The 18,051-nt window shown below is 40.1% G+C and overlaps 1 protein-coding gene across 1 annotated transcript in view; it reads left to right on the plus strand.

The window, feature by feature from the left end:
• The window catches only part of raph1a (Ras association (RalGDS/AF-6) and pleckstrin homology domains 1a), a 70,137-nt gene that overhangs the window by 33,149 nt on the left and 18,937 nt on the right, over positions 1 to 18,051 (plus strand). The window contains 7 exon segments of the mRNA XM_062432257.1: positions 8,716 to 8,850; positions 9,001 to 9,109; positions 9,210 to 9,349; positions 9,773 to 9,997; positions 11,420 to 11,572; positions 12,019 to 12,198; positions 17,618 to 17,692. Of these exon segments, the coding sequence (XP_062288241.1) occupies positions 8,716 to 8,850; positions 9,001 to 9,109; positions 9,210 to 9,349; positions 9,773 to 9,997; positions 11,420 to 11,572; positions 12,019 to 12,198; positions 17,618 to 17,692 (1,017 nt within the window).

Consider the following 18,051-nt stretch of genomic DNA (forward strand, 5'->3'; position numbering starts at 1 on the left):
TCCCTTCAGTTGTACGCTGGAAGAAGTATAAACTTCCTGCTGCCTTTTTTTTGTTTGTTTCTTTTGAAGCAAAAATAGAACTCAGCATTCATTCGTTCTGTCCCAAAATCTGGCACACACTCCTCTGTGTGTGTGTGTGTGGTTGTGTGTATGTGTGTGTTAGTGTCTCAGTATCATGTTACAAGGCAGCAGCTGAATACCTCTGGGATCTGCTGGGGCCTTTGGGCTCAAATACACAGACACAATGAGATGTAATTCGGGCCACATCACATGAATACATTCATGGATGTATTTCTTTTTCTCATAAAAGTACACGTGCCTACGCTTGTGTACTTCTGAGTCAGACAGTGTCCTTACCTTTGGCTGTGTACAACAAAAATGAACAGACATCCCTTAGACATGGCCCTTATGACTCCTCATACACACTGAAAAGTCCAGGCCTGTCCCAACATATGAATAAAATGTAGAACACTGTAAACAGCTTGGGGAAACTACCTTTGTATCCTTGCTTTGTATGTGTGCCTGTCCACAATGTAATCCCATGGATGAGTGTATTAATTCACCTGGTTTAGTTTTACCGTAACCTCACTGTAACTATGGAAGTTAGAAAACAAAGAGATAAACACTGAGACTGTGAGTTGAGAACATAATGCGGTGTAGGTTAGCATAGCAGGGCAGGTTACATTAAAATGAATCACTTCACAGTACTTAACACATTACAGTTAAAGTAAAATACAGACCAGTGTATAGCTGAGCAGAATAAAGTAGTGTAAAAGCACCACTCAGTCTGTCCCTGCCTCCCACTCTTTTTCTCTGTATTACTCCCCCTTCCTTGTATTGAGAGACAGAGGCAGATGTCGATATGAGGCAGGGAAACGAGAAGGAAATGATGTAATCCCTCCCGTAGGTCTCAGGGGAAGTGATATCATTGTTGCTGGATCAGCAGGCGGCTCCTCGCTCGTCCTCAGCTTCCTCTGCTTTCGCTCTCTCTCTCTCTCTCTCTCGCTCTCTCCATTCTACTTCCTGTGTGATACAAGTAACACATTTCTGTTCACACTGAAGTCACGCCTCATAGTGACTATATACATGCAACACATAAATGGCAAAATGTGTGTAAAAGGTTTTTACCAGAATGCACATGTATATTTCAAACTAGTCTCATCGCAGTTTTTGAAATAGTCGTTTTCGTGACACTTCGCATGATTCTGGACTGACACAGACCATTGACTGTACTGATCAAATAAAAAATAAAGGAATAAAACAAAAATAAAACTGATGACATGTTGAGTAATGTAGCAATTAGTATAGTAAAAAATAATAATAACAAATGAGAGGAACGAAACATGCTTCCAATTGAAATGCATTACTTTGAAAATCACTCTTAGTTTCATGGAAAAAATGGAAGATTCATGTCCTTGTACGAGAACATTTTTAGTTAAAATTTGATTGTTTCAAAAACTGGCATGACACTGGGTTGTATATTATCTCAATAACTATTGAAGAGATTCCCTTGAAATTTGCTGGATACATTCTTTCCCCCATTAGGATGAATTGTAATAATGGTGGCAAGATATTAACTTTTCATGCATGACACAAATTCTAAGCAGGTTTTTCAGTATGTAGTGTGTTCGCACTGGGGAAGTGAGACAAAAGGAAGAATACGCAAAAATAGATGGTGAAGAAGGGTTGAATGTATACACACATCATGCAGGTGCAGGGCTATTAAAAGTGTATGTGACCATTGATTTTTGTGACTGTTGAGTGCTGTTGAGGGAAAGTGTTCTCCCATAATGCAATGCACAAATTGGCTCAAGGAATGTGAAAAGGAGAGAGTCTAGGCACGAGGTTAACAAATGTAATTTACTAAAACGAGCACTAACAATAGGGTAGTTCAACATCATCAGCAGTGAAAGCAATGCATGGATGTGTGGGCCTTGGCTTTGAAGGTACTGAAGGTGCAAATGGAAAAGAAGATGCTGCAGGGAGGATGTCTGCCGCAGGATACTATTGTGTTGTATTGTATACCAACTGCAAAGCACAAGTATTAGTATATATTATATACTGTGTGCAATTAGTATGTAGCATAGAGCTGGGGCACAGCTTTAGTCTTATGTCTGTTTCCTCTGTGCTGTCCAGTGTGATTGACTGTTGGACTGACAGAGCTGACAGGATCCATGCTGGAAGGATCAGCAGAGCATTGGCATTTACTGACCTAGGGTCATGACCACAGACTGTAAATAAAATAATGGATGTAGCCACTGTGACGTCACCCGTCGGTGTATTTGCTTCTTTTGAAACCTCAAGTATGGCATTTATACCATTGCCATTTTGGATTTTTGGAGCCAGAAGTGATCATATTTGGACAAAAGAGTGGAGTTAACCCTAATGCTAACCGCTAGCTTGGTTAGCCCAGTGCATTTACAGTATATGGTTAACTGTGATCATGCCAATGCTGACTTCCGCTACCTAGCCATAACTTACAAAATGAACATCATGCTACATTAAAGAAGACTCATTAGGAAAGTGTTTACTGAGGTAATACATCTTGTGAGAAGTAGGGTTTTCTCATAGATTTCTATACAATTGGACTTATTTTTGGAGCCAGTGGAGTCACCCCCTGCTGGCCTTTGTTCAAACTATTCAGCAAAAATTCAAACAGGTGTTGTCTCAATATATTATAATATATTTCAACTTGTTTATTTTTGAAGATTGCTCCTTAATGTATCTTTAAAGGTTAGTGTTGTTATTGTGCCTTGAAATCTGCTTCTGGAAGTCCATTTTTTGCTCTCTAGCTTGTTTCTTCACATACAGTATAGTACAGTAGCTGATTTACAGACTGAAATACATGTGCCAAGCACCACGATCACCTTTTAATATGCATGTCTCTTGTATGAAAGAGAGACCAGCAAGCATTAAAGAGTTTCACTGCAGAATCGCTGTCTGACTTGGCAGCCCTTCAGGCCTCACACACACACACAAGCTCACTCCTGTAATTGTTGTCACAGTTTGAATTCTCGTGCTAATTATCTACCATGGCGAGACACAAACACACACACACATACACACATTGGCACTGTGTGGTTTATTTACAGCATCTAGTTGAGCGTGAACAAAGACATTAAAACTCATTGTCTGTGTGGAAATAGAACCAAACATGTTCAAGTAAAACACTTTGTGCCACTAACTTTTGTCAGTATGCCAGTTACATAAAAAAAAATACAACTGAGTAACCTCAGTAAGTAAGGTTATGTAATCAACATAACAATGTACATGTAAACATCTCAACTAATTCACTCATTGCCTCATTTCTCTCTGGATCTGATTTATAACTTCACTGCACAAAACCCAACAACCAGGCCTAAAAATACTATGCTGTGTGTGTGTGTGTGTGTGTGTGTGTGTGTGTGTGTGTGTGTGTGTGTGTGTGTGTGTGTGTGTGTGTGTGTGTGTGTGTGTGTGTGTGTGTGTGTGTGTGTGTGTGTGTGTGTGTGTGTGTGTGTGTGTGTGTGTGTTGGCCTGATATAGAGCCGTGGGAACAGGCTATATTGAAAGAAGTTGAGGGGACTTTAAAGGGTTTTCTGCTGTTGTTTTGTTATGGCAGCAGACCAGTTGGGGCTCTGTGTAGTGGTGTGGGAAACTGGGAGACTGGGAGATGCTCTGTACAGATGCAATGTGACGTTCAAGTGCACCAATGCAGCAGATGTTGACGGAGTCGTGAGAGACGAGAAGAGATTTGAACCTGTAGTTTTCTTTAAGTCTGTTTTTCTCCTCTCCTCTTGTCTCTATAGAGTTTAAAGTCCCAGGTTGACATGGGGGACCCTGGATAGCCCCCTGTATTTCTCACTAAAAATACCCCAGTGTAATATTGTATGAGCAGTCTCCTTTCTGACAGCCAAACAGCTGTCTTAACCTCCATATTTAACTCTGTGTGAGGGGTCAAATGTCAGAGGTTAGGATTGGGAGGTTGGGGTCACTTCCTGTCTGTGGTAGCTTGTAGAGTATAACAAATGGTTGCAGGAAGCACTGTTTGCGCCAGCTGGAAACCTGTTGAAAGCTCATTTTGAACTTTGAAAACTTTCTCTTTAAAGCTGCCAGGACAGGCTGAGAGATGGGTGATGTGTGTATTGTGCTACTGAGCCATCCACCGTGATGAAAACAGGAAAAAAAGTGGTAACATGTTTAACTAAATGAGCATTTTTAGATGAATTTGCAGATTGAAAAGGATAGATGAAGGAGAGGATAGGAGGGAGTAGTAGTTAATGGAAAAAGGAGGGCAGGATGAAAAAAGGAGGGAAAAATCATTAATAGTAAGAAGGAGGGAGAAAGAAACGAAGGGAAAGATGAAAATGAATAAATAGAAGAAGTGGGAGGAATGAAGGATGGGAGGATGATTGCATGGTTTCAGTCAGTCAGACAGGAGGAGTGTGGCTGCTGCAGCAAAGTAATTACTGTTTACTTTGGACGCACACGCACGCACTAGCACTTATAGCCCATCACTACGACTTGCTGTCTCAGCTCTGTTTGACAGGGACCAGAGTTTGACACAACTGTTTTTAAAACACTCTCTGGTGGTGCATTCAAGAGCAGTCTGACACGTGAGAGTGAGGAATCCACAGCTGAACAGCAGCCAGTGTAATGCAGAGATGTCCAGATTTGTGTGATGTTTTTCACTGTCTACAAGTTTTGTTTTTTTCCCCTCTAAGTTAAATTTTCTGACAGCTGAATTTATCCAAACAATGCTTTTCTACCGATGTCAGTGTCTATGTTTACAGCAACCACATCACCATGTGATGATAGCTTCTACAAAAAAAGAAAACAATCAGTTCCCTGCAGCAAATTCAAGTCTCTCTGCAACTCAGTTTTCATACTACACTTAAAATAAATTAGAATCTGAAGGGTAATGTACGAAATCAAAAGAGTAAACTTGTGATAGGTTTTAGAAAATGCACATCATGCACCAGGTCAATATATTTATTGTGGGGCTCTGTTGGAATGTCTTTACATGATTTGAAATTCAGTTCCTTATTTATCATGTGCTGGCCCTTTATATGGTTTTCTCATTCACACTTTTTGCCACGCCGAGTCAAACCACATCGGCACCACATTTATTTGTGTTTCCATTACCACGCCAAGTTGTGCCGAGGTGCGCCCAAGTAGTACCATATCCAAAGTCGGGCCAAAGCACACCCAACCCACCTCCAAGTGGGTTGTGGTGACATCTCACCAACCCGTGACAGCTCCCCTTCTCCTGCTTCTTTCCCCCTCTAACAAGCTGTGTTGTGAGACTCATGTTTGTGCTGGAGGCCAGTGAGAAAGATGACAAAGATGTTTTTAAAAGCCTCCTTGTGTTCAGCTCTCAGTACTTCTGTAACCTCTGACTGAATCTCTGTGGTTTGGTTTAGTGTAGTTTAGTGTCACTTCCATGTTTCTGTTTGTACTTTCAGATATCTGCTTTATTTTACCGTTTCCTGTTTGCTTTCCCCCCGTATTGGAGCAGTGTTGAGTTACTGCTGATGAAAACCCGACATTTCCCACCGCTGCTGCTTCATATTAAAAGCTTTCCACTGACAAAGTAATGGAATGGCTTTTATCGTGAAGAACTTAAAAAATGCGATTTATCCACCGTTTTACAACTGCAACGTCGACGAGTAGTCCGCTGCTTTTCAACTCAAGACAAGTGCATCATCAATTAAAGATGCACCTTCCAGTTGCTCGGTAGACCAGGTCAAAAAACTATGACACAAACATGATCTCACTTTATCTTCTCATTTTTTTCTTCGAAGTGGCAACATATCAGATACATCTGTACATGTTCGAGCCTAAATCAAATCTGAAATATGGGAGGCGACAAAGCAAAGAACGCATAGAGAAACCATAGCAACAACCCCTTATCAACCAAGGCTATGGAATGGACGACCATTTATTTATGCACAACAAGCCGATGTCAGCTCGTTTGCAAGGTAGAAAAAACATTGCAAACGAAGCGTTCAGAGTAGGTTGAAACCCTGACTTTTGACTTGCAGGGAGCATTTTTATATACGTTTACCTCAAGTTTTGAAACTTTGACCATGTTTAACATAGATATCTAACATTATAAGATTATATACATTACAGAAAACCAGTATAAGCTTGTTGTGTCCCTTTTAAATCCAAAAATACACACACCCACACAAACATATATATTTCTGTGTGTGTTTCTAACAGTATGATTGTATAAAGGGATGATAAATAATTAGAATTATCACCCAGCCCTATGCACTCATGGGTCTGGTTGAGCTGAAAAATAGATCACACATTTTATCAGTTTACATGATTGGAATCAGATTTGTGTGGCGCAGTGTTTTGACGGTCAGAGCGTCCAGGATTTCTCTCGCTTCATCCAACTAGCACACTTACTGACTTCAGATACAACTGAAGTGAATTTTCTTGTTTAAATTGTGCTTGCAAAGAAAAAAAGGTTCATTTGTTGGCCTATTTTTAATCCTCACCAGTGTGGAAACAGCAGATTGTTGTACAAGAGTGCAGCTGTGAGAGTTTTCACAACGCTCCTTTAGTCCCTCAACAGTCCCCAAACCACACACACGCACACACACACTCGCCCTATCCTCTAGTCTAAATGACAGACCTTGCTAACCACAGGGATCTAATTGTAGCGCCGCTCCTTGGTGTGTGTCAATGTGTGTGTGTGTGGTGTGTTTTTCAGTGTGTTTTGTATGTGGGTCTGAGAGATTCTGCTCTCTAATCTTGTGTACACTGGCTAGCTGTCTATCCCCAGAGAGGGAGAGAGGGGCGACGACAAAGCGGCTACCCAGGAATAGAATTCGATGCCCTGGGCGATACTCCGGGGTCGCCCTGGGCAGGAGGAGAGGAGTGAGGAGGTAAAAGAGAAGGGAAGGCATATTGAGGAGAAGAGCAGAAACACAGAGTGCGAGAGGGAGAAAAAAGAAGAAACTGAGAGAAGGAGAAAAAAAACCTGGTTATAAAATGGAGATGATGGTATTGATTAAAAAGGGTGGAGGTTAAAAAAAAGGAATAGATTAGAACAGAGCAACATTCTGTTTTGCAAATTTATAACTAGAGCAGAGAAAAGGGGGATTTTGAGATAGAAATACTCTGTCTTTAAATGTTTTTGACACATATTTGTCAGAAGACAACTTATAGCAAAACCGTTTTCCACTTAAGTTGGAAAATGTTACATTTAAGTTCAGTTGTGCCTATATCTTCAGTTTTACTTTGACTTTCAATCAGTCATTTGAAATATTGATAACACTGAGTCAATAGATCGGTAGTTAGGACTATCCTAACATTTCAATTTGCTGAATTATTTGAAAGCTCACTACATCATGGGGTAAAAAAGGAGTTTGCTACTGCTTGTCAACACAGAGAAGAATATCCAACAGCTGCTGTGCACCTTTGTTCGGTTTAAGCCATTGTATATTTTCATAATAGTGTGTTTGTGTGTGTGTGTGGGCAACTTGGTGAATGCTCGTTATTGGCGTCATTACTCACAGTTACACTCCCTTCAAAAGTGTGTTGACCTGTTCTCAGTGAGGTTACATAAACAGTTCATACACACACGCACACTTTCTTAATCTCTCATAAACTTTCCCCTGAAATGCCTTGTCATGCTTCCTATTATTCTAATAAATCAAGCGTATGATTATTAGTATTATTATTTTTATCATTTGACTGTGGAACAGACTGCTCAATCATCCAGTAAATACAGTTAAAGGGCAGAGAAGTCAAACAGATTTGTAACCACTTTTAAACAGGATTTGTAAGGAAGTCGCAATTTGTTTTATAGTACAAGCTTTGACGACAGTTCCCTGTTTAAATAACTAGTCTAGATGCTGCATTGTCCACTTCACCTCAATTAAAAAGTGACACTAATTTTTATGTTCATAGACTATTACCAGTTATAATAGTTTATCCCTTTGGCATGTACATATCAGTAATGCTTGAGGAAAGGCCACAAGGTCACCAAAATCATCAGAAACCTTCAATATCCTGAATATCCATCATCAATGTTCCTGGCAATCTCACAAGAAGTTTATCAAAACATCGTACTCTGGAACAAAGTGTTATATGTCTGACTGGGTTTTTCCAAAGCAATTTCTTAAAAATGTCTGAAAATGTCCTTCAACTGTATTAAGAAATGTTACATGCCTTAACGAGGTCATGAGACATTTCCGGGATTCAATCTTCAATCCTGTCTGATTTACTAAATGCAGCAGGACTTTGTCTCTTTTTAATGTTTAATTTCTGCTGTTATTTTATTATTACACCCATTTGTTATATTTTAATAGCATTCACCAGCTGTGATCTGTCAGTAACAGGCCTGTTATGTCATTTTTTAATCTTTAATATAGCTTTCAAACTTTAATCCAAGCGCCAAGTAGCTTGAGAAGCCTTTTTATTTGGTCTGTGATGTTGTGATCTTTGACCTCTGACCTACTTGTGGTCGTTTGCTTCTACTAATAGTGATCCAGGGATTTCTTCTACTTTTTACGTAACAGTTGAGACACAGTATTGAAAACCAGACTATGCAGTAATGTACAACAGCTGTAGTGTAGTACAGATGCTTGGCCACTAGATGGAGCTGAGATTACACCTCACCTGAAACAGCTGAAAAACGAACCAAAATCTCCTCTTTCTTTTTCCTCTCCTCTTTCTCATCTTCTCTTCTTACCTTCTTTAATTTCCTATTCCCCTCAGATGGATCAGTTGTCAGATGAGGAGGTGGAGGTCAGGGAGGAAGAGGAGGAGGAAGAGGAAGACAGTGATAAGGACGACCAGGACTTGGATAAGATGTTTGGAGCCTGGCTTGGAGAGCTGGACAAACTCACACAGGTAAATACACTCATGGCTGGATCAAAGCAATAATTTTGAATAGTTCGTATTCTGTTGTTGTTCGTATTCTGTCATGGTGTTGATATAAAATATGACACAGGTTTGCTCTCATATAGTACACTCACGCGCTGTTTCTTTGTGTCTATGCAGAGCCTGGACGATGGACGCCCGGAGCGCCCTCCTCAACAGAAAGCTCCCCTCAGACAGGAGACAAACATGGCCAACTTCTCCTACAGATTCTCCATCTACAACATCAACGGTCAGACACATGCACACACCCACGTACACTTTAATTCCTTAAGTCAATCAATTTGTTTCACATGCTTAAATCTCTCTCTCTCTTGTTTGTCTGTCTGCAGAGGCGTTGAATCAGGGGGAGAATGTGGATCTTGACGCGCTCATGGCTGATCTCTGCTCTATCGAACAGGAACTCACCACTGTCAACCCCAAGCCTAACAGCGCTGGTGGCATGGCCCGTCTGGGGCTGACTGATACCAAGGTAAACACACCCACATAACAGCTGAACATTTTTAACTTGTATGTTTGTTTTCATAGTTTGAGTTTTGGGCATCATTCCTATTGGTTACAATCATGTTTCCTGTTGCTGTGCATGAGAACATTTTCAAAACAGTGACTCAGATCAGCTCACTCCCCCCCCCCCCTAGAAGTAATGTTAGTTTTGTTGGTTTTCGTGTTCAGGTTCAGGTTTGTAAAAAGATAGTTATTTAAAGTGTAGTTTTGTTAATATTTTCTTTAAACAGATAAATATGTTAAAAATTAGCAACACTATTATAAAGAGTTACCAAAAATGTTCTTGGTATTACTTATAAAGTACATTTTTGGTTTTTTAAAGCATTTTCTCTATGGTCAGCTAGTGGTCACTGGGTGTATATATATACTACACATCTCTTTGTGTCTCTAGGTCCGTCAGAAGCCTCCAGCAGGGCGCAGCAGCAGGCAGCAGCCAGCAGGAGGCGGCAGCAGTAACAGTGTTAGTGGTGGGGGTGGTAGCAGCGGGGCAAGCAGTAGCAGCAGCAGCACCAGAGCCTCACCTGCTGGCACAATCAGAGCTGCCGCTGGGCATCATGGGCGGCCGGCACTGGCTTCTAACTTCAGCCTGGACGATATCACTGCCCAGCTGGAGAAGGTGTGTGCAACTGTGGGGATTTTTTTTAATAATACAATTTCATATGTGTACTGTACCAGTCAAAAGTTTGGACATACTTTTTCATACAAGTGAATAGGAAGATGGAAGATGTGTCCACACTTTCAACTGGTACTGTATATTTCTTGGTGTTTGTATCTTCATCATTAATGTCAACAAAAACTCCAAGTTTTTCTGAAGGCCAATCAAAACTGATTAACCTGATGAGGGCACTATATCAAAAGGTAAAACATTTAAACTTTCAAAAATAAAGTTGTGTAGTCAAACCACAGGCTCATGAGGAACGTGGAGGTCTGGAAAATTCATGATCAAAAGGGACGGAGGCTCAGTGGGCTCTCTGGATACTGCAGTCCAGTAGAAATAGGTCAGAGAGAACTGGAGGATGAGTCGTATGCTTGAGCTCAGCAAAGAAGGAGTCTCAGTCTAGTGTTTTTTTTTTGGGGGTTGAACAAAAGGTTTCCTCCCAACTGTGTTGTTTGCATCATCTTTTGTAACCAGTTTTCTCCTCTTACATGAGTTGTTGGAGTTGTAATAGTGAAAACAGTGTCCTCCCCAAACAGCAGAAGCACCACAGCATTCCTAACAACCGTCAAAGCACCACTTGTTCAACACATATTTTCAGCCAAAGTTCTGCAACAAGGTCTTCCAACACGCTAATTTAATTTAATTAAGATAAAAATGAAATGGCTAAGCCATGCCAGCAAGTACTTGGAATTACTGAAGGACACCCAGAGGTGCAGGCTGTGAAGGTGACCACATTTTAAACAATGTGTCATGATTATTGCTAACCTTACTAAATGGTTTGGGTAAAACTTCTTCATCAGTATATTATAAAATTGAGTGTTTCTGCTATCCGTTGCGTTTGTCTGCTTGTTAAGTTCTTAGTCCCACAGCAGTCCCTGGCCTCATGTAATTTACATGAAAATGATCCCAATGGGTTCCATGTAGTGAGGTATACAGATTGTAAGTTTGGGTAAAAGAGAGCACCGGTATCAAATTAGGTGCACATTATCAGCGGATATTCTTTCGGTATCAGAACTGGAATTGAAAGAGACAAAAATAGGGTAAGTGCACTCCTTTTGAAAAGTGCAACTCATGATATCTTCTGTCTGTTTTTGTAGCCGTTACCTCTGGATCACCATGAGCTTGATCAGATGTGTGTCTTCATGATCACAACATGAAAGTGAAAGTTATGATGAAATCTTGGTCCTGATTTTTGCCTGTTCTTTTGTGTGACAGATCACATATTTATCACATCCATTTCTAAATATATTTATCACAGTGTGAAGTCTGCTTCACACTCTCGGGCTCCTGCTGGAATGATCCATGCTCTCTTTGTGTTTGTTTTGCATGATGCATGAGCCTGTCTTTTATCTTCTGTCCTCTTGCTCTGCCTTCCTTCAGGCATCTCTTAGTATGGATGAAGCTGCTCGTCAGACCTCCTCCCACTCTCTCAGCTCTGCCTCCACCTATACGTCAGCCACAATGCGACACCCCGGCTCCAGCCAGCGCCAGCATCGACGCACCGGATCAGTCGGCACAGTCAGCGAACATGAAGTAAACCAATTTAAATGACAAATGTATTTGTAAAGCTCAAAATCGTTATCCATACACCCTCGATTTCTATAAGGAAAACTCAATTCCATCGTCATTGAAGAACTTGTTGTGTTTACGTCAAATGAAACCAAGACTAATGAATGTAGAGTCTTCTTAACAAAATTAATACATTTAAACTTGCACTAAGGGTGAATCTTCGAAATTTTTGGACAACCAAGCTAGTTGATGTTATTGACTAAGCAATGAACAAATAACCTTAGTATATTGTTTCAATATGTTAAGCTCATAAACTTAATCTTGCTGAATTGGATTTAGCTCCAGGATTTGGACTGGAAAATGTCCGCCTGACATTTTGGATTTTAGGATAGGTTTTAAACAACCCGGCTCTGTCTTCTGATCCATGATTTGTGTCCTCCTCTGATCTCTCTCCTGTCGTTTCACTGCAGGCGCGTTCAATAGTCCACTCCTCGCGCTCCTCCGTCACCTCGGCATCTGGGGTTTCTGTTAACTCTGCTTCCTCCATGGATTCACTGGACAGTGTTCTCCGCTCCAATGAATCAGACGGCCAGCAGGGTTTAGTTACACTCCCAGTCGAAGGAGCCAGTCACGGTCGAGATAACACAGAGGTACATGATGACTACCTTTTTATATACAACATAATGAATAAACTGTATGTTTTCTGACACTCAACAAGGGAATTAATGAATACATTACACTACATCTTACATAAGTTGTGGTGAGAGCGCTTCATGAGCAACATATTTCCTAGACTGGTACCATATTGGAAGTCCAGTGAAGACGAAATAAACAAGACTTCTTGTATTAGAGTGAAGACTTGTTTAAAAAATGGTGACTGTCAAACATTAAGCTGCCTTCTACATAGACCCATTAATTTCTCCAAAATACTGTGTACCTGATTGTTAGTAGGCTAACTAGCTAGCAAGCTAACTAACTAGCAGCATCCACGTTTACGCAGCAAACACACTGATGGTACAAACATGCTAATGTGCCTCTACCACATACAATAGGCTGAGTGCTAATCAGACATGTACACTTTAGTAGTTACTATGGTTTAATGGTTACACTAAACACTCAGAAATAGACAGAAACTGCTGGACAAAGGCACATTTCACAATGTTGAACTGAAACTCCATCACAACAGTCAACCTAGGTGCTAATTTTATGTTTTAGCCCTGATTGTGTTTTGGTGACCCACATTGGCCGTCTGACTGAGATTATTATGCTGAGTCTATAATTTTTTTTTAACAGATTATTAAGAGATTATGAGCATTATGAGTTATGAGCCAATAATTGCATTCAGGGGACAAATTATATGCACACATTCAGTTTTAGGCCTAAAAGGGCCATACCAGGACCATATGCTTTACATCACTGCTTGTTGCTGCTTTACATCACTGCATTTTGATGACTTTCCCATCTTTCAGGCAGTAAATTGTTTGCGGAAATCTATAACAATGAACTATTGTCCAAGTGACTTCTTGTGGGGTTGTAATGCAGTGCAGAATGTTTGAAAACCGCATTGCTATGTGACAGTCACGCAACTTGTCAGCATGAAAGCATATGATTTTTAGTCACTATTCAGCTGCAGCCTGGAATGTAAGAAAAACACCATTTAAGGATTAAAACTCTAGTATTCTAAAATTGAAGTGTTTAATCTGAAAAATTCACTGGTTGTTTAAGGTCTCACAGCTGCAGTGGTTTGTGTTAGATGTCATTTTGTCCTACTGCTGGCTGTGCGGTGCAGTTTCTGCTGCTTCAGGCTGTGTCCTCACTTCTTTTATGATCAAAAGCGCTCTGTTTTTCTGTCCCAGAAAAGAAAAAGCCTAGTCATAATCCTCCATGAATCGCCTACGTAGTCGTCTGTGCTAGCAAAATGTGAACAAGATAAAGCGTGAAAGACGCTCTGAACAATCATGAGGGTTTGTTGGTTGCATTTTTAATTATACAAGCAAAACACAACTAAAGATCCCAATGAGCTGTACTGCTTCAGTTCATCCAGTTCATACACACTGATACTACAGCAAATCTGACAGGGAGAGACCAACAATGGAAAGAGAGAAATTAGGAGATGATGGGAAGATATAGAAAAGAAAGAGAGAGAAGGAATGAATAAAATTAGAGTTGAGATGAGAGGACCGGACAGAGTGAGTTAGCAAATGACTGCCAACAATAAAGGACAAAGGGAAAGGGTGATAGTGGAAACTAAAGGATGAGTATATAAAGTAAGTGAGTGACACAGATGAAAAGCAACCAAACGAGTGCAGATACATAGAAGGATGAAAAGTAAAAGAAAAAGAAGAGAGAAAGGATGTGCTGTAGTGTTTTGGCCCAGAGTGCTGCTCCCATGGGTCCAGCTCATTAGAAACTGGAACAACTGCAGTCTGGATCACTGAGTCTTTCTCTCCTTTACACACTCCCTCTGAGTGCCTATTAAGGGCAGTAAAAATAACAAGATCTGAGGACTCACTAAATCCCATCTCACTAAAATGGACTGTGTTTGGTTATAGAACTCAGCTGGTCTCCCCCCGGAGAAATAATGGATAAATGGGGTATTGATTGTTAGATAAAAACTCTGTAATCAAAGTATCACTGTGTCACAAATGTTAACTTGAAATAGAATCAGGGGAATCCTTGTTTTTCAGCTACACTGTATTCAATTACACAATTTCAACATTATGGCCTTATCCTAAGGTTTTAAAAAGGTAAGGCTATGACGTACAATTCTGGTAATGCTTTATTTTAAAGATCCTTTCATTTTATACAAATTTCCTCAGGTTCATTTATGGGTATCTAACAGTAAATTTAAGGACATTTTATAGAAAGGGTGGTGTAATTTGAGAAAAATTATTAGAAAAATGGAAAAAATATTATGTTGGTTTAGTTTACTTTTTTAAAGAAACTACTTTATATTCTTATATATCATTTGAAACACAAACTATAAAATGAAAAGTAGTTTTTTTTCTGTCAGTTAAAGAGTATACACACACTATATATAATACTGAGTGTGTACTTAACAACTAAACTCAACACTTCTTTCCATTTTAAAAAAATAGTTGGCACCAAACAGCACCACCCTGTCTGTAAAATGTCCCGAAAATAAGCTGTTAATTACTTGCAGATTTCTCAAAATATTTCCAGGAAATTAGCACAAAATTACGAGACCCGTAAAATAAAGTGTTACCACTACTTAAAACCAATGGTGTGGCTTTATGCATGAGTTACTCCCCACATTAAGCCTCTGGTGATGAGGGAGAAGATCTCTCAGTAAAGAAGATGGACGTCAGGGAAAAACATGTGAGCTCATTTTAAGTTTTACAACATGGATGGGACAAAAAATATGAGGACCGACACGCCTATTCCTGCTGAGAAATTACATCACTCAGTTTTTCCAGCAAGCTGTCTTTGGGTTTAAAATGCAAGTTATGTAATTGTAACGTCCCGTGTTTAAAGGTACAGTGTGTAGGATTTAGTGGGATCTATCATTGAGGTTGCTTTTAAGGTAACAGAAATACAATGATTCTTATTTTCATGTGATTATACACTGATTAAAACATACTTAAGTACATTGTTTAACATTTCTGCCAAGTCTGCTCCACTAGTTGCCACTAAATTCTGCACACTGCACCTTTAAGTTTGAGGTCACCTGTATGTTGTCATAATCTCTCTACTGTCCCTCTGTCACTATCAAATAAGGGCAAAAATGATAAGAAAAATACACAGGTGACTTAGCAAAGTGCAGAGGTGTCGGCCACATTTCCTTGCATTTGAATTAATTTGTAATGGTATATGTTAAAATTTGAAGAAATTGTAGTATCACATTTTGAGTTACCCAGTGGCTACTAGCACTAATATTACATAAACACAATGATGATGTCAGTGAGCAATGATGCATTTTCTCAACAGGAACAGGCTCTTAAATCCACTGAAAAAAACCCATCTGTGTACATCCGGACATAAAACAAACCAAAAGCTGAACTGGACTGTTTTGACTGCAAAGAATATTTGATATCACAACCTGTTATTTGGGCTTACATACAATACTAACCACAATGCTACTTTTATACATGCACACACACACACACACACACACACACACACACACACACACACACACACACACACACACACACACACACACACACACACACACAAAGCCATCCAGCTCTCTCTTCTTGATTACTTTTGCCCAGAGAAGGTCAACACATACACAGATACGCACGTGCATTCTTGGATGTGGTTGGTCAGATCTTGGCCAAAGGGAAAAGCTGGCCATAATCGTGTGTGTGTGTGTGTGTGTGTGTGTGTGTGTGTGTGTGTGTGTGTGTGTGTGTGTGTGTGTGTGTGTGTGTGTGTGTGTGTGTGTGTGTGTGTGTGTGTGTGTGTGTGTGTGTGTGTGTGTGTGTGTGTGTGTGTGTGTGTGTGTGTGTGTGTGTGACCTAAATATTATATTTAATCTGTAGTTATCAGGAAAGAGCTAATGCTTTCTATAAAATGGTTTCTAGTGATTGAAACACAAGAGGGGAACAGTTCATGTTTAAGTGTCTGAATTTAAAGTGTAGATTTGTTTTTTTCCTCTAACAGCACTAAATGGGTCAGACCATTTCCTCTGTGGGACAAAATGAGGTTGGATTAAATTTTAAAAAGTCTATTTAGGAAGTGGATATTTTTTATTCCAAACCAAAAATACTGAAATACAGAAAAAATATACAGAGCATCAAAAATATACAGAGTAGAAAAGCAGGCTGGAATTGGACCAATGTCATTGACACTTCGCCACCCCTACAACCGCACATACATAAACAACTGCTTGATTCTCAGTGTGTCTTCCAACTCTATAAAAATGGGTTGAGCCCACTGTGGCTCCATACTGAGCATGGACCTCAATCTGCTCAGTAGGGAACTTGCTCAGGCTGAACCGGTGACTCACAGCACTGCTACACGTGCATGTATGTAGGATTATGTAAAGCTTCCTCTGCCACAGATTGCACTTGTGTCTCTTTGTGTCCAAATGACCCTCTCAGTAAATATGAGTAATATTGTAAATAATTGAGCAAACACTGTTAATAATACATTAAAATATGTCTGGCATCCTGCTGGCCTGGAGTTAAAACTGTGTGCGTGCCAGTTTGCTGTCTAGCCCTTCAGTGTTGGTGACTGTACACTTGTTTCTATTTGAATTATTTAACCTTTATTTCTCAAAAGAAAGTCAAAAGAACTGCAGACTGTACTAAGCAATGCAACCTTACCAGAACCACATTGTCATTAGTATGCATTTTATTCTGTGTTCTTTTTATGGCCACTAGATGTCAGTAGCAAGAAAATTCAACTAAACTGAAGTTAATAGTAAAACCCAACACTTAATAATAATAATTGAATGTTAATGAAAGGTATATGAAGTTTTGGAATGTCATATACTCCGTACTACACTTTTAAATGGCATGGAAAAGTAGCAATTGGAAGAAAGATGTGTTAACTGAAAATAAATGACAGCACTGCATTATAAAATAACTTCTAATGTGAATAACTGCTGATGATAAACAGACAGTGCTTCAGTTTCTTTTTGAAGTGTCTTCCTCAAGGGTAGTGATCTGAATCATCTGGTTTTAAGGGGGATGGGGGGTGGGGGGGTTACTTTATATGACTGTTGGTTAATATGTGTCATAACATTTCCTTTCCATCCCAGCATACCTGTATCATTACTGTCAGTGTTTCTCCACAGGTTTCAATCTCTGCCAGTCTCATCAAAGATGTTGATGTTTTTTTCCTGCCACTGACTTCTGCTTCACTGCACAGCTTTCTGCTAAACCACCACGTCCAATCAATCAAACGCCAGATTAATTCACCGGGACTTTCTCTCTCTCTCTCTCTCTCTCTCTCTCTCTCTCTCTCTCTCTCTCTCTCTCTCTCTCTCTCTCTCTCTCTCTCTCTCTCTCTCTCTCTCTCTCTCTCTCTCTCTCTCTCTCTCTCTCTCTCTCTCTCTCTCTCTCTCTCTCTCTCTCTCTCTCCCTCTCTCTCTCCTTAAAGCATTCCTATCTGGACAGGGAAACCTCTCTGATTCTGAGAAACATAGCAGGAAAACCTTCCCACCTGCTGACAAAGGTGACGCCCCATCCCCCTCTGCACGCCTCCCCCCTTTCCTTTCGCATGTCAAAATCCTGCAGCCTCTTCATACTTTTAAACATGTCATTACTACCACCCTGTATGTTTACGCTTCTTTCCACCTCCCTTCTTTGCCCTCCTTTCTTCTGTTGGAGGGAAGTCCGTTTTTGTGTGTGTTGGTCATGTGATGACGTGTCCCGTTGTTTGGCTACCGTGTGCTGGTGTGTATTCCCAAAGCTTTACAGAGACTGTGCTTACACTTGGTGTACTTGTGCAGTTCCCTAGATAGTAGTAAACCATAGTATAGTTTACATATAGTAACTCGTGTGCTAGTGTAAATGTCGCCCAACTAATTTGTG

Source organism: Scomber scombrus, chromosome 13, assembly GCF_963691925.1.
Source record: "Scomber scombrus chromosome 13, fScoSco1.1, whole genome shotgun sequence".
Classification (NCBI taxonomy): domain Eukaryota; kingdom Metazoa; phylum Chordata; class Actinopteri; order Scombriformes; family Scombridae; genus Scomber; species Scomber scombrus.